Source organism: Drosophila nasuta, chromosome 3 (genome assembly GCF_023558535.2).
Source record: "Drosophila nasuta strain 15112-1781.00 chromosome 3, ASM2355853v1, whole genome shotgun sequence".
NCBI lineage: Eukaryota > Metazoa > Arthropoda > Insecta > Diptera > Drosophilidae > Drosophila > Drosophila nasuta.
Genome location: NC_083457.1, coordinates 8,378,042 through 8,396,151, shown reverse-complemented (window position 1 = coordinate 8,396,151; position 18,110 = coordinate 8,378,042). Strand labels below are relative to the sequence as shown.

The 18,110-nt window shown below is 38.9% G+C and overlaps 1 protein-coding gene across 11 annotated transcripts in view; it reads right to left on the bottom strand.

Annotated features, from left to right (window-relative positions):
* The window catches only part of LOC132791965 (CUGBP Elav-like family member 4), a 173,963-nt gene that overhangs the window by 61,430 nt on the left and 94,423 nt on the right, over positions 1-18,110 (bottom strand). For 8 of the 11 annotated variants that reach the window (XM_060801127.1, XM_060801124.1, XM_060801126.1 and 5 more), the window contains one exon: positions 3,450-3,529. In XM_060801127.1, coding sequence (XP_060657110.1) covers positions 3,450-3,529 — 80 coding nt within the window. Of the gene's footprint in view, positions 1-3,449; positions 3,530-17,541; positions 17,593-18,110 lie in introns of all 11 variants that reach the window. The other 3 variants (XM_060801130.1, XM_060801129.1, XM_060801133.1) reach the window with 1 other exon arrangement.

Here is an 18,110-nt window from a genome sequence, read left to right as displayed (position 1 = left end):
TTTTAATGAGTGCTGGTTTCCCATGGAGGGCGGGGTGACTATTCAGGGCGTGGCGTGCATAAGCTGCTTAAGGTTTGGCGTAATCAAAAATTTTTTAAAAGCTTTTTGTGGTACATCAACATGAAAGCCAAGCCTGTCCGGACAAGTCCGAGAGATGAGAGAGAGTGAGGGAGATAGACCGAGAGTGTGTGAGCAGCATCGAAAAAGAAAACTTTGTTAAGCTTGAAATTAACTTGCGGTTTGTCTGCTGCTGCTGTTGCTGCTGCTGTGGCAACTTTGACGCCTGCAGGTAGGCAATCAATTTTTTTTCCTGTGCCAACTTGCTGATGTTGTTGCTGTTGCACTTAGCAATTTGGCTCTGGCCCGGTGTATAATTAATATATGCAGGAGCAAAAGTGTAGCATACTTTTGTGCAAGCTACTAAAAATTTTATACAACAGCTGCCGCGTCGTTTTGCGCTAATTACCTGGCTACCAGAGAGCGAGAACGAGTGAGAGTCGTAATGCCAAATTGCAATTACAACTGCCAACTTGGCAGCCGCACTCTCCTCTTCCCTTTACTCCACCTAACTGACATTAAAATGCTTAATGCGCAGGCAGGTAAACGAAAAAAATTACGCGCTCTTAAAATTAAAACAAGAATGGTTGATAAAAAAAAACACAGAACAGAACAGAACCAACTGAAATTGCTCTACTCATTTTCCTCACACACACACACACACACCTTGACGCTTTTTCACGCTAGCTAGCAATTTGGAATAGTCGAGTTCTTGCTTCTTCCTACTTCTTCTTCTGATGCTGCTGCTGCTCATCTTAAAAATTGCCCAGGTGAAAAATTGCAGCTGTCGTTGTTAGTTCTGACGTTAAGGAGTACAGCCCTGAGGGCGTGCCGCATTTTTGGGCGTGGCAGGTCAGACATGGCAGCCAAGTAATGAGCCGCCGGGCAGCTGCTGTTGCTGTTGCTGTTGCTGCTGCTGTCGTGTGCTGAGCATTATTTGGAGTGTTAAGAGTGAAGTGCAGTTAGTTGTTCTAGGCCTGCAGCGTTTTATGCCTGTGTGATCAACGAGGTCGCCATCAGATGGGGGAATAGGCTAAATAGCCTGTCCAACTAAGTAGTTGAAAAGCATATTTGCATAGGTTCAAAAATATTGTAGTTTTTACGGAGAAACCAGATAAGATATCATCACATTCAATGCTGAGAATATCAAAACTTCCAAGCACACACACACCGAAAACACCTCGGGCTATGCTTTGATTTTCCTGTATATTGGCTGCAATCAGCTGTAAAATGTGACGGTCTAAAGGGGGAAAGGGGGAAATGACAGCTTGGTGATTGACTTAAGCTGGGGCCAACTGTTTGCCCTGATTTGGATTGGATTTATACATTTTTTTTGGGGGATGTTGTTGGTTTATTTGTTTTGCGGTTCGGTGTAGTTGTAGCCTCACTTGCGGCTATGTATTTGAAGTTTTCACTCATACATATTTGCCAATGTCTGATGAAAGGGGGAAAACTCTCTTTCTCTCGTTCTCTTTCCCCGTTTCTCAAGTTGTGTTATTGTAAAAAATGTGTTTAGAGCCCTGCGGCATTTTACATTGATTTTGCTATTCCTTCAACCATGCCAAGCTATGGTCTGTAATTACGGCAAAAGCGAAACAGCAATCGCACCGAGCTGGCGCCATCATCATTATCATCATCAAGAATTTCCGCCTAAGTAAACACATGATTTCATTCTCGCGCGCACAGCGTGGAGGAAAATGGCGCAGCGTTTGTTTAAAAACGCATCTAAATTGCAAATTAAGCAACAAATTTCATCAACAATATTTGAATTTGAATTTAAATGCGACAGCGACAACGAGTTGTGGGCTACAAAAGAGTGAGTGAGAAGCGCGTATAGAGGCGCATAGCTCAAGTCCGTTGCGAACGAAGCTTTGCTCGACACACACACACACACACAAAACCGAAAATGTAAAATTCGTTTCGCTTTCGTAAAGCCAGCAGCAATCTGAGTGGTAAATAAAGCCAGAGCGAGGAACAAGAAGAACAAGAAGAAGTAGTAGAAGTAGAAGAAGAAGAAGAAGGAGCAACAAACAGTACACATTCCCCTTCTTCCTCCCTCTCTCACTCTCTTATCTGCACTCTTCTAGTGAGTTGACTTGGATGCGAAATGTTCGCTGCACTGATGTAAACACCGAAAATACAACAATGGCAACCATTTCAGTTTGCTTTATACCCCGCCCCTTCCCACAAACAGTACCCGCTCGTTGGCTGATTTTGTGTATTCGCTTGTGTTGTTTGTCAAAAGAAGCAATTTACGTGCAAAATAACTCAAGTGTCATGCAAATTTCATTTATTTTCGCACAAGAAAAAATAATTCCCGCACCGCGACTGAGGCCGACAGAGAGAGAGAGAGCGAGCAGCAGCAAACGTTGTCATAGAGCATATATACTCCCACTCACTTACACACATACATATGTACACACACATAGATACATATATATTTAGTTATATGGTGTTTTCTTACAAATTTCCGTATATTGAAGTCACTCGTCGGCACAAAATCGCAGCACAAAGGCAAAAAACCTTCAGCTTTAGCTTCTCGGTTGCCAAACAATTTGTCGCTGTGATTTCTATATACATCACATGCTTTTGCTTTTTTAGAATATTAGAGAAAAGTATGCTCTTGATTTTCAATTGAAGTGGAGCACAAACCGAATACAATAATATAATAATCATTCCTTCTAGCTATTTAATTTAATTTCGCATTTAATTCTAATTTATTTTTAAAATGCAACCAAAGCTTGGGGACCTTGCCACTTCTAGCTTAAATGAAGTTTGTTAAGTACTTTTTGCACAGAACAACAAGGAATGACAACAACAGCAGCGCAGCTCCAACAAGCAAATGAAAGTACCTTAAGTACTTCAGGTTGAAAATTTCATTAGTTTCGCATTATTCGCACACAAGTGCATGTCCTTGACAAATGATGAAAAAATACAACAAAAAAAAAAAAAAACACGAAAAATAAATAAACAAAATTGTGAATTTGTGAACAACGCGAACAAAAATAAAAGGAAATAAAAAGCTTAAAATATTTTCGAGGCTTGCTTCTTTTATTTGACGAAGCAAGAAAAGCTGCGTGGGAGAACTTCAGCGTCAACTTGAATTTCATTTGAAACTCAAACTCGTAAACGCAAAGTGAAACTCAAATTCCCCAATTCAAATTCAATTGTTGTTGCGTGCGAAAAACACGTCAGTTTAATTGGAATTATATGGGTATTATGTTGCAAACTTCTTCCATACAAAATTGACTATTAATTTGTAAGGTGCGCACTTGACGTTAATTTGAGCAGGCGAAAGCAGATCAAATACGTTAACAATAGATGAAGTTTTGCAGGTAATAATAGCTTTCAAAGAATTTATTTAAATTAGGTATTGTTACAATATCACTTACCGGCATAGTTTGACTTCCGTGTAAATTGGTTATTGCTGACTGAGCCTCCTGTTGCGAACCAAATTTAACGAAAGCGCAGCCTGAAAATATACAAGAAAAATAAATATATATTAGAAACTGTTAAAGATTAAAAAAAGGTAAGAAAGCTACAGTCGTGAGTGCTGGACTGTGAGATACCCGATATTAATCTCGAATAGAAACCAATTCTACAAATATACTAAAAATATAAAACAAAATACCAAAATACTATATATCAAATATTTTACTTGGCATATTGATATAGAATTTTTTGAATGTGAATTTGATTGGATTATCTCAAACTAAAAGATTTAATCAAGATGTATTGTCAATAAAGTATATATTATAAAAGAAATTTTTTCTTTAAACACTTATATAAGATGTCTTCTCAAATACTTTTTAAAAGAATTGTTTGAAAATGACAAATGCCCTCGTTAAATCGTTACTGCATTCAGTCTCAGCTCGATCGACATGTGTGCGCGGCATTTAAATAAAATTTTAAGTGCAATTAAAAAACATTCTCAGCAAAAAGATTCGCTCGATGCGGTTCAAACTTCAGCTGAGCTGAATGCCACTGTAACATCGAAGCAATTGGAGCATCCACATCCACATCAGAGAGCCAAAGCGAGAGCTGCCTGCCATCATGGCCCATTATATAAAAATAATAGTCGGCCGGACGGTGAATGTAAAATGTAAAATTCAAACCAAAAAATACATTGCACTTGGCGCTCATTATTTTGTAATTTGTGCGCCAGCTGCTTTTCGTGGAGAGGCTGTGTGAAATGGGCGTGGCCATTTGGCCATAACACTAACGCCTCCCAATGATGCTTCACGAGCATAATTATTAAAAATCATTTATGCTAATTTAATACACAGGCAATAACCACAAAAATGCTCAGCGAAAAAAAAAAACAGAAAAAAGAAAACCAACTGGGGAGAAATGTGCTTTGGGTGCTGAACAAGTTTGCACTTGGCAGATTTAATGAGATTTTAAAGTTGCGGGTGAAATTTTAATCAAAGACTTCAGTAAAAGCATTTAAAAGAAGAATTGAGATAAGGTTAGTTGGCGAAAAAACTGCAAATTTATAATTGAGATAATATAATCGAGTATGAAAATTTAGCAGACAAGTTAAAAATCCATTTTTAAAACATATTTCATTAAAACGTGTGCATAATTAATAGAAAGCAATGATATACAATTAACAATAAACGGTTTTTAATGGTTTTATTTCAATTTTTTCAACTAAATGATACCACAAAATAGTATTTTTTCAATTTAATATCACATTTTATGTGCAGTTTGAAATGAGAAAAATTAATTAATATATTTAAATATTAATTAGTAAAAATTGCTATAAAAAAGCATAGGAAATTTGTGCCGCTTGAAGCAACTTTAATATTCCAAACGGTCATTGTTTACAGTTGGAAATCACCCCAACCCCCAAGGAATTAATTAAGGCCCTTTGGAGTTGACCTCACAACTGGCGACAAGGTTGAGCTTAACCTTCATTCGACGACTGTTGTTCTGTAGGCAACAGCGGCAACAGCGGCAACAATGCCGAAAATTAAGACCCTCAAGCATAGGAAACAGAAACATACAACAAGAGGAACAACAAACAGATGAAGAATGAAAAACAAAGAAAAGAAAGATACATTCATTCGTTCCCTCTTAAACAACTGGCGGCGGCGTCTAAATTGCGGCTCCGGCTGTTGTTGCCTTTGTAGTTGCCGCTTTGCTGTCCTAGGAAGGGGACATTTACGTGGTGGGGCATGCAGTACCCAGAGAGCGAGAGAACGCGCAACAAATCCCGCCTAAAACCATGCAACATGCGAGCTGACAAGCCGTAAGGCAGACAAGCGCAAATTTCGCGTGCAAACAGGAACAGGATTTTTATTATTTTTCTTTCTGTTTTTTTCTGCTGCTGTTGTTGTATATTCTTCTTCTGTGCTTTTCGTGTTGCAAATGTACAAAAAATAAAGTGTAAAAAATTCAAGTGGATTTTTGTTTGTTTGTGTGTTGAAGTGACAACAAAATCCTGCGCCGCTCAGACAACAGTTGGAAAGTCCCCCAAAGGGAGGGAAGGCTGGCAGGCGGAGGGAGCTGCAAATCAGCGTTGCTAAACAATAAAAAATAAAATATTTTTGTTGCCTGTTAATCCACAACACAAAAACACAGAGTGGGAGAAAAAGAGATCAACAGAGTGAACAAAAAAACAAAAAAAGAAAAACGCAACAAAAAAAAAAATAACAGAAAACTGAAAAAATTCTGAATGCCAGGCCGAGCAAAAATAACAAAAGCTAAAAAAGCAAAGCAATTGCTAAGCATTTTTGTAAACTTAAATCAAAGTTGATTTTGTGTGTGTGTTTTTTTTTTGTGTGTCCTTTTTTTATACTTCTTTTGTTTGTAATTTGTGTTGGGTGCTGCTTTCTTTTCTTGTCGTTTCTTTTCATTTGTGTTTTTTTCGCTTTTGTTTATGTGAAATTTATTTTTCTTAGCATAACTTGCAACAAGAACAATATTTGCCAGAAGGACTCTGTAGACTCTGTGAGTTATGCAATCTTAAAACACCTTCGTTAATTGCGTGCTTTTTGTTAATATATAGAACACAAAAAAGCAAAAATGAAAAAGTTGCCTCAACTTTTCACAGAAATATGCTAGATATGAAATTTGTGTTTGCTGCAGCTTTTGAAGTCTGCGAAATCTTTCTCAAGTTTTTTACTTATTTTAATTAATTACACTTTAAGTTAAGAGTTCTTTTTTTCTCAAGCTACTGTAATTTTTATACAAATCACAAACCTCAATGATTTTTTCTTAATCAAATTGCTAAGAGCCACTTTCGCTTAACTGGCAACTTTCCAACTGATTAGCCATCAAAGTAAAGTACTTCAACATTCATTACACTAAGAACAAACTAAAGGATTTCTCAACTAATTTGTATGCTTTGAAAGGCAAAGCCAAAGGACATTAACTCATTTAACTAGAGTTCTTTTTCTTACCCCCCATCGACACATTTTTGATTATTTACCTTTGAAGGATGTCATTTGTCTTCGCTGACGCACTTGCTAGCATTAAGGCTAATTTGTCGAACTTCAAGTCATTATAATAATTAAAAGTAAATTAGGCTAGGCAAAGAGGTAAAAGCTGTCAACTGCTGTCCAACTCGGAGACGGAGTCCGAAAGCTTAAGAGGCAACTTTTGCTTTGATCTAAAAGACATTGAATTCAATTTACATACAAATCACAAGCACTGCACCGGACACTTGTTACAATTAGGCAACCAGGCACAAGTACACAGGACAATCCTGATGGCTGCAGCAGTCCTTAAAGCTAACGAAGTGCATGCTTTAATTACTTAAGCAACGACAAGTTGCAGTTGAAAGCTGGAACTTGGCAGCGCAATTAATTGAAATTAAAATGTGTGAGAACAAGTTTGTTTTTTTCTTTTCTGTTCGCCAGGTTTTTCTTATGCAACTTCCGTTGAAGCGTGAAATGATGCAGCCAGCGGAACAGTCGGCGAGTACTTGCTCAGCAGCGAGCCTAATGACACTTTTTAATCAAATATGCTAATGATAATCATGGCAAAGTTGCAGACTGTCATTAAAATTACACTCGCTTGTTCACTGGCCAGTTATAATCAGCATTAAGTCTTCATTTATAAATCAACACGTTCTAGTTAATAAAAGTTTGTCTAGCTTTGTGAACAAAGTTGCAGCAGTGTTCTGAGAAAGGTAGAAATAATAATTAAAAGCAAAAAGATATAATTCTTTGTTAAGAAATAATAATAGATGGACGACTAATAATATTTGGTTAATCTAACTTTTTATGGCCAGAAAACAACTAATTATTTTATTATATAACTCGACTGTGAAATAGTTAATACCCTTTTTGGATAAAAGCATTAGCAAAGCAGTACTATTCTTACAATATACCAAATAATATATCGCGAAAATACTAAAATTACATTGAAAATATAACATAGCGTGCAAAAATACCATATTGTCTGCCAAAGCAACTAAGACCCTTAGTATGCTAAGTAGGCCCTTCTCCCTTATGGCTAGCGGGTATAATAATAGACAATAGTGTTATGAAACTAATTATAATCATTAATCTGCTTATATTCATCTGCTATTTTCAGAATTTCTGCATATACGAAAAGTAATCTAACCTTTAGCACTTGGTATAAATGACAACGATTTACCTTGGCAACCGTGCAGCAATTTTTTACAAGCAGCTAAATGAAGTTGTCCCTTGGTGTGTGTGGGTGATCTCGGCAGACAACACATGTGATTATATTTATGGCAGGGATTTATCGGGTTGAACTGTGGGTGGGAGAGGGGAGGTGGGAAAGTGGACAGCCGACCCTTAGTGACATTTGCAATACAAATTTCGCAATGCCATTAATGTATGGGCCCCGAAAAAATAAACCGGCCATGCAATGAAAAATCGCCGCAGGTCAAACACGTAACCAAATTGTGCACAACAACAGCAGAAACATCAAGAGTAAGAGCAGCAGCAACAACTACAGCCAGAGAAGCAGCAGCAGCCGGAGCAGCAGCAGCAGCATCAGGAAACAAGGATAACGAGCGTGTTGAGCCCCTGACTGCTGACCAAACGTCTGCTGGTCGATATGTTGTTGGGTTGTTGGTTGGTCATTTTGCTGAGAGCTGAGAGAGAGAGCTGAAAACTGTGAAGGGGAAGCAAGAGGGTAACAGGGTATTGCTCATGTTATGGCTCTGGTCATTGCCGGCTGTCTCTGCTCTCACCCCGCTCCCCTTCCTTTGGCTTTGCCCGGCTGCCTGCATGGGACAAGTATTTTAAAATCCAATTAAAAACGCCCTAGTGGGATTTTTCAATCGCTGCCTGCTGCCCCAGCGAAGCTGACAACAGCAGCAGCAACAGCAACAGCAGCAACAACATGTGAGGCAGCAACCAAGCCGAGCAACAAAGTTGCATTAAGCGCGCTTCGTTCGCAATTCGCCATTTGGCATTCGGTCGCGTCGTCGTCGTCGTCGTCATCATCGTCATCATCATCGTTGTTGCTGTTCTCGATGTGTGGAACTGGAAACTGGACAGGACAGGACAGGACACGTTGATGGCCATTGCATGTTTGCCTCGGGGGCACAAAAGCGTTGCATGAATCTTGTTAGCCAACGTTTACGCTTATTATGCGGCAGCAGCAACAGCAGCAGCAGCCTTGGCCAGTAACCAGAAAGCAACGCTATCGAATTTGTTTGATGCATGTGAGTCTGTTCCAATGATGAGACCTGCCACACACGCACACACACACATACACAACAATATCAACGACATGCACACAAACAAGGTAATAGCATATGAGAAGGCTGTCACTAGTCGTCGTCGTCGTCGTCGTTACAGTTGCAGCACTGCAAATTGCATTTGCCTCATGACACTCACAGTTGAATGCATTTTGCCATAAATGTGCAACACATTTTTGCTCGGCGAAACAGTGCAAAAATCAAATAAACTCAAACCAAAAACAAGGCCAACATCGACGTAAATAATACGATTGTCAAAAGCGAATTAGTTATTTCACCTATAACTGCTGTTAAAGATTAATGCTTTATTCATGTACTGAAATGTTATTAAAGGGCGAGCGCATAAGAAAGTGCATTTAATAAATTGAATTGTCTTTCTAATATGCATAGGAAATTAAAGGAACTTATCAATCCTTTAATGTATGGCAAATGAATTTACTTTTGTTAGAAATGAGGAATGCAAGTATAAAGAATTTCAATGTGAAACAAATTGTCTTTTTCTTTTAATATATGTTTGAAGAAATATTTGACTATGCATTCAATAAATATCAATATAAATAAAAGCCTCAATCATAGCTGGTGTTATATAGTTGCCATAAATAACTTTAAGCCCAATGGATGACTTGAACTACACAGCTGCAACTTTTGCCTATACACACACGAAACTTTGTCTGTCTCTAATGAAGTTGGCTGACAAAAAGCGGAAGCTTATCAATATGGCCAACTGGAACTGCAAATAGACTCCGAACTCGAAACACAAACAAACCAATTTTTCTAGAGCTCACACACATACACACAATTGTTTCTGCTTTGGCTTGACCTCAACTGAAATTGAACTCTTCTTTGGCCAAGCATGAACCTTAACACTTTGCATACAAATCAAAAAGGCAACACACAAGCAAACGTATGTGAAGAATCTTGCATACCGAGAGACAAAGACCACGTATCTCGAATCTGCAATGGGACCATTATTCTTGATTTGAGCCGAAGGAGGAAGAAAAAGAAGAAAAAAAAAATAGTCGAAGAAGAAGTTTTTCGGCTAGCATATAAACAAAAGGTAAAAAAGTTTTTTTGTGAAAGCCTACACACAGAGCTGGGGCCATGATTCAAATGGATTTGGTCAGGATTTGCAACTACAGTTAATAACATTTGGCCTGCCAAAAAGAGGAAAGTTGAGCCTCAGTTGAGTCGCTGTCCATACAAATTCACTTCATAATACATTTTATTGCCCAACGAACTGACAAACTGACTAACAGACTAACTGACTGACTGGCCAACCACTTGAGCTGAACTGAATATGCAAAATAGTTAAAATTTATGCCGTGTGTCTCCATGTAATGTGATACATTTTGCACTCCGTCTGTCTCTGAACCTCTTGCATGCAACATACATATATTGTGGTATCCGCAGGCGAAATTAAATAAAAATCAGTGACCAGGATATATACAGAGTGAGCTCAAATTGCAATTTCATAAGCAATTTACCAGCCACCCATACATACATTGAGATAGATACATTTGAGATAGATACAAAACTTTTTGTTTGAATGAAATTTGCCTGCGAGCCACAGCAAAAAAAAAGGAAAATAAAAATTTTGTAGAGGCAAGCAAAAGAGCAGCTGGACAAGCATTCACAACTCAGTCTGAGTCTGAGTTTTGTCATTGCATTTGCCTGTTGTTGGCCGCAGGGGTGCTCTCTCAAAAAAAGATAGAGAAAAAGAAAAAGGAAAGCTGCAAATTACATTTCAACAAGGCAATGGCAAACGGTTAAAGGCAAAGTTGTCTATGGCTTTTGTTGTGGCTCGAACAATTTAATACTTGGCAGCAGCGTTGACATTTTTATGGCACTCTCGAGTGCGTAACGCAGCCTAAAAGTATGTGCACGTCCTTTTTCGGACCCCCAAATGAGCGTATGTCCTTGCGAGTGAGTATGTGTATGTGACACACAATAAACACCAATTAAGAATATAATATTTTGTGTATACACAGCACAAATGTCAACCAAGCCGGACCGAGTCAGAGTCGGACCGGGGCAAATTGAAAAGCCAAGAAAGTCTCTCTAGAATATTTCTTGCAAGTGCTGTGCAAATAATGCACAAAAGTGTGCTACAAAATACAAACAAACAGGCGTTTGGCAACGACTGCTGCTGCTCAAAACCTATAACAAAAGCTAAAATATTATTGCTTTTGGGTTTTTCGACTATTTTTCTGTCTCTCTCTCTCTCTCTCTCTTTCTCTCTCTTGAGAGGCCAAGCCAAGTCATTGCCCCACCAACCGGCCACTTTACACAGGACGAAAAACCGTAGCTGGCTTGTTATAAGGCATGTTGACAAGCCTCTTTAACAAATGACACCAACAGACGACGACGACGACGAAGGACTCGAAGGACAACAAACAGATAGAAGCTGAAGCAGTCAACCAGCCAAAGCAACCGGAGCAACAGCAGCCAGTTGGCCAAATAGTCAGATGTCCAATGCGACGCTTTGTGTAACATTTGTTAAGCGCAACCGAAAAATTTGTTGCTCTTGTTTTTGTTTGGTTGCCAGTTGCCAGTTGACAGTTGCCGTCTGTTGTTGTTTTGTTGTGTTATTTACTATTTCGTTGACTTATACGTAAAAGTGTCCTTTTTGTTTGGCCACCGAAGAGAAAGAGTATAGAGGATGGAGCAGCTCCCTTAAAATATGGCCTGGCCATTGAGGCAATGGATTGTTAACCCTTTTATGTCCTACTGCGAAGGCATTTGAATTTGAAGCAATTTGAAAGAGCAATAGATACATTAGGATTGAAACATATTCAACTAGCACTGACAGTTGTTCAAGTAAATACGAAACTCAACTTGTTTATTGTATGCTCAACAGAGAGTAATTTAAGTTTCAATTTAAATGAGCTTTAAAGCTTACAAAATACGTATGGAAAAAGCAAAATATGTATGCGAAAAATCAACCGCCTAAATAAACTCACACAGAAAAGATTTAAAAGCCGCTCAAACCAAAGTAATTTCAGCTTTCAGCCTAGGCAACAACAGCAACAACAACAATCCGAGTTTTTGCCAACAAGCGCTGAACGCACCACAAACAAGGTAAATGCTTTTCCAACAACAGCAGCAACAAAATCAACTCAGGACCGAGGTGGGGTGCAACCGCAACATAATAATTATGCAACAGAAACCGCAATGCATGCGGGGCAGCAACAGCAGCAGCAACGGCAACGGCAACTGCCTCGGCTGGTTGCAGGTTTGGATGAATCGGTGCCCCGGCCAGCAGGAAAATTGTTTTGCCAGGCGAAAGTGTGAACAAAAAGCTGTTGCGTGTGTTGCAACCAAAGCAACAACAACAACAACAACAACAAAAGCAGCAACAAGGACAGCAAAGAAAAAAGAAAATACGTACATAAAAACAACAACGACAGCAAAACAAGCAAAAGCAACAACGTCAAACCGCAAAGTCAAATGCAACTGAAGCCGCAGAACAGAGTTTGAAACGCGTGCTGAGGCGGGGTAGCAAGAGTTCAGAGGTCGTGATGAGGGGTGCGGCATAAAGCTCTACGCGTGTTATTAAAGCGACTTAGTGAAATTGGAAATGGGGAAAAAGATTTGACGGCGTTATGTTGCGCTGACAATAAAGAAGATTCATTCGCAAGAGTTGGCGGGGTTTTCTTTCAGACAGAGTTGAAGCTATGGTATAAGAGGTCAAAGCGGCTAGCTTAGGTAACAATTATATTAATTATGTTTAAAAGAAAGAATAAAATTACATATACAATACAATATATAATAATATTGTTATTATAGTATTGGTTAAATGGCTTTGCGCTTAGTTACGTAAGTTAGTGTCAATAAAATTATTAACTAAACAAGTAAGAGAGGACACTCGACTGTGAGATATCAGCTACCCACTCTTAATAAAAACAAAACACTGCGGTATTATCCTAAAAATATATCAAATTAATACAGCATAAAATTCTAAAACATTCTGAAGACTATATATGGTATTTCTATATACTTTTACGTTCAAAATATACCACAGAATCAAAAGGTTTTCCACTAAAGATACTAAGACTAAGCAACAGCCTTTTTACCATTATAAAATTATTATTTAAATAACTGTTACAATTTTTCTAGCAAACAAAATTTTAGGAATGATAAATACTTTGGTTATTCTTGAAAGTAAAGGACGAAGCACACTGTTTACGAAAAACTGTATAATAATTTTACTTGATATCAAAAAATAAATATGTATTTTGTATACTATAATAGTATTATCATTATGTGAAAAATATACAAAATAAATTGCAAATTCTTCACGACTTATTAATGCAATAAATTGCAATGGCTTTGCGGTAAGCTATTGTATAATTCAGCTGATGTCAGCTGGCATAATATTAAAAACAATCAAATTAGTAATAGATATTCCATAACTGATCCCACTGGGATTAACTGCGAGCTCTTGGAATAGTATTTGCCCGCTTTTAAGTGTCCTGTTCTCTGCTCTTGTTGTTTTTGTTTTTTTTTTGTGTGAATGCCTTGTCGATTTATTTGTGCACTTATTTAGCGCACAAAACACAAAAGCTCGGCAAATAAAGCCGCATAACTTAATAGCGGCTCGCTTCATTTGAAGTTTATTGCTGAGTGTGGCCAGGGAATAAGTAAAGAACACACGAAGAGAAGAGAACCATAGAGAGTGAGAGGAAGAGAACCGGACCACGGTAAGGAAAATCAATTTAGCTGGGGCTTAACTTGAACATCAAAGCGTAAGGGCAAGGGCTGTGTGGTGGATCCTGAGGGTTGGCCACGAATGCCAGAGACAGCGACAGCGGAGCAGTAGGAAACACAGGACACAGGTAAACAGGATACACTTTAAGCCTAATAAAGTGTGCGCCCAAAAGCAAGCAGCATGTTTTGCTCTGTTTTATTTGAGCCAAGGTATAGAAGCTAATTGTATTGCGCAACGGAATTTGATTGCATGGATTTGTATGATTGAAAAGGGCAACTCGCAAAAGCTGCCGCCGTCGTATCTATGCTAGAAGCAGCAGCTGGCACGAAGCCAGTGCATAAATTGTGCGCCCAAGTCGCGCACATTATTCATTTTTAATGCGCCCGTGAGGCGACCACAACAATTTGGCCACATGTAAGCACAGCTACTTGGCCATAATTGCCAGCAATAGGAGACTCGAGACTGAGACGAAGACGGTGACGGAGACGGAAACAGAGACACAGACACAGACACGGACACTGAGTGTGGCCAGCAAGACAACATTGGTGCACTTAAGACCAAGCAGGTAGACAGCGGCAGACAGTGGAGGAGGCATCATTAAAATGAGTTAGCGCTGTGGGCACTCTAGCAGAGAAGGAACTCCGAGAGACTCACAGAGACTTCGTCTCACAAGAACATTGGTGTCTAGTTGCGTTTTGAAGGGCAGGGGCGGATGAGGGGAGTGGCCTTTTGGGTGCAATTTGCAGCGGCAGCGGCAGCAATTAAGCCAAGAGGTAGATTAAGTTTAAGCTGCGGTAGCTGTGCTCCTTGTGGTTGCGCCAAGTCTCAGCTTGCCTCAAGTTGCCGCCTCAACTCGACTCGACTCGAGTCGCTTTGGTTTGGTTTCGTTTGGTTCACCTCGGTTGGCTGCGTTTGACGGGCCCAACAAAACAAATGCGCATTGCACATCGCTTTGAGGTAAAGCGCACTGAATTTACCTGACAACAAAAAATTGCAAGAGCTAAAGATGCATCCTGCGGGAGAAAACAGCAAAGATTTAATAGAGCTACCTTTGGCAGAAGATTAAAGGCATTTCTTTATTTCTTTGAGACTAAGTTAACTTCAAGCTGCAGTTTTTGTGTGTATTACAATTATAATAAATATGGTTTGTATATTACATATACGCAACGTATAACGAAGCAAGAAAACGTTTGAGTTATCTGATATTAATTTAATATTAAATAACTACTCCTACTTTCAAGTTTCATTCATTTATTAGTATTTATTAACTTTTTGTTACTACACCCAAAAAACCGTAAAACAAGTCTGGAAGCATTATTCGAGTTATTGAAGTATTTGCAAATGAATTTGGTCTTAATTCAATAAGCCAATGAGTATGAGCCAGATTCATTGCGTAAACCTTTAAACCATATTGAATATTTTTGGTGAAACTCGACAACATTTCAATTGCATTACGCAAAAATGTGAAGCATTGCAATTTCATTGTTGTTGTTGTTGTGCTGGATTGAAAACGTGGTAGTCGTATTTCTATACTCGTACACGCATCCATGAATCCATATATCCATATGCATAATATGCGCTTCACTCGTGTCCTGTGGATGTGGCAAACAAAACGTGCCGCTTGCAAATTGTACAACAACCAATTAAAATGCATAACTCGATTTAAAGTTTACATAACATTTTGCTAAATTACAGGTTGGCCCTCTCAGTCTTTCACTCTCTCTGACTTATATAAGTGGCCTGCCAACCAACAAACCAGTCAACCAGCCAGTCAGCCAGTCAGGCAGTCAACCCATCTATCCCACTGCCATGGCATTCCATAGTGAAACCTCAGCCTCAACTCAACAGCTCAGCTTGCAACGGGGCTTAAAATGTCTGTCAATTGTTGTTGTTATGGTTATTGTTGCTGTTGCTGTTGTTGTTGTTGTTGTGGTTGTTGCTGTTGCTGCTGACGTTGCCAGGGCAACATGCAATTAAAAGCGATATTGAATTTTGTTACGCTATGCGCTCGAGTGTACGATTCTATAGTAGTTGTTGATGTTGTTGCTGCTCTGTGGCGCTTATTTAATTTGAGCAAAAACTAAAATATTTCGTTATGTGATTGGCATAAGTTATACAATAACACAATCACAACAACAGCAGCAGCCACAGCAGCAAAAACTCAAAAATTATGAAACAGTAAATCTGCAAATTTTTGCCAGCTTTCATTTGAAGTTGACTACTCTCTGGCATAATCATTATTATATTTAATTTTTGACATATCAACTTTGTACAATCCAATTTCGTATTAAATTTCCCAGTTTTCTCCTCGCTCATTGTTCATAATTATTTTTGCATTAAATGTATTCTCTAGTGGCAGCTGCTTGGCAACGAAAAGAACGATTTATATTTAATATATTATATTATTTGAGAACAATGCTGGTTTCAAATTTAAGTATTAAAATGTTTTAATTTGAAATTGTATATATGCCATATTTATTGTGTTAGCTAGTGAAATATCAATTAAAATTAATTCTCAGTTTAAATACCAACTTAATAAATCAACTTTTTGTTTTACGGCGTCTCTTCTAACAATGTGTAACACGTTAGCAGAATATCTGTGTTAATTTAGTAGCTGCTATTAATCTCTTGATGGAACCATCAATCCAAGTGCATTGACTTTGCTTTCAATACTTAAACGACCTCGACACATTCAGCTCGCTTCCCAAAGGGCTCGTTCCAATCATCATGCAATGATCAACGACCTCTCCCCATCTCTGGTATATAAAGTGCCCGTTTTTCTATTGTTGTTGCCAAATCGTAGCTCTACCCCTAATTTATGGCTATTATGCCATACACACATAGAGAGAGAGAGAGAGAGAGAGAGAGTACTTGACAGTGAGGCAAAGACCAGCAGCAGCTGGTGTATCCTGGCGGGAGGGGGCGTGGCCTGGTAGAGGGGATGCATTTATAAATCTTCATTGTTGGGCAGCTGTAAAGTAGCACAGACAACAACGCAAAATGCGCCAGTAGCAGCTATTTTTCTGAGCCATCTGAACCAGGTCCCTAAAAGCAACATCAATTTGCATGAAATGTGCAAGTGTGTGTGTGTGTGTGTGCGAATGTGTGTGTGTGTGTTGCGTATGCGCATGTAATTACAAAAAAACACACGAAGCGTTGAGTACGTGCAAATCTGACCAAAAATTTAAATTGAAGTTTAAATTCTGGGAAATATTGTTGCCAATAGATGATGACGACAACGATGATGATGAGAAAGAGAATGATGATCATGATGATGATGCATGCAATTTCCACATGTGTGTCCGTGTGTGTGAGTAAGTGTTGTGGTTGTGGATGCTGTTAGGCTGTTTGTATAACTCGACAGAGGCCTCCACTCTGCTCTTAGCTCTGGGCAACAATCTCTTTCCCTCTCTCTTCTCTCCCTGTCTCTCTCGGACTGTCTCCCATTGGCATCTCTCTGTCATCTCACAGTCTCTGTGGGCATTTTGGGGAAAACAAGTATATCGAATTTTAATTACATTTGCTTCGCATGCGACTGGGCAACTGCTGTCGACTCTCTCTGACTCGGTTCAGCCTATTGCCCCAGCCACAGCTTTTCTTTTTTTAGTGCCGACCAAACACGGAAATGTGATTTTTGATTGAGTGTGTCCAGAGAAACAGAAACAGAAGCAGCAACAGCAGCAGCAGTAGCGATTTCTCGAACCACTTTAGATCGGGCAATTTTCTTCTTATGCTGATGAATATGAATTTTTGAGAGAGATTTTTGTGTGCAATGCATTTTACCAGTCTTGTCATAATCATGTTTCTGCACGCTCATGTGTGAAATTTGCAAAGCATAGACTATTTTTTGGAAATAGAAAATGGCATATTATTTATAAAAAATTACTTAACCAGAGGCACAAGCAGAATACTCTAGAGTCGACTCAATATTTTATGCAAAAAATTCAAGTTATTATTAACAAACTATGTGTGAATGTTTACCTATCAATAAATCATCTCACCGACACCTTTTATGATTATTATTAGCAGCGAATATTGAATACTTAGCATACAATTTGAAATATTTAGATATTGTAAGACAACTGCTTACCGCCACGTGGAGCACGTGTCTTGTTGTAAGGATGAAGCCTTGTGCACTTACCTAAAAAGATACAAGCAAAAATAAACATGAACATTAGCCAAGAAGTCAGAAAAAAAGGCTATAAATAAAGATAGATCTTAAAATATTCGGCGAAAACTTAAATGAATAGACAGTGATTTATTTGCCAAGAGGCGCAACTGTACCGTGATGAGAAGAGCAAAAAAACATATTTTTCTGTGCGAAGGCGGCAAACATGTTCTTTGCTTTATTTATTAGCGAGTCATGGCAACAAAGTTGGCAACCAAGAAGCCAAAGCAGAGGCAGAGGCAGAGGCAAGTAAGTATCCTGCCGACACTTGACGCAGCTTAGCCCCGGCCCACAGTTGTCCACAAGAAGCGCCATAAGAAGCCATCCCGTTTGGTTTTATATTATTTTATTCCATTTTGCGCTTTGAAAAAGGATAACACAGCACAGAGCATACAGCACACAGCACACAGCGCAGGCTGCTCTGATGCCTTTAGACATTTTCATTTTCATTAAATGTGCCTGTGCGACGGCTGCTGTTAGCTGTTGCTGCT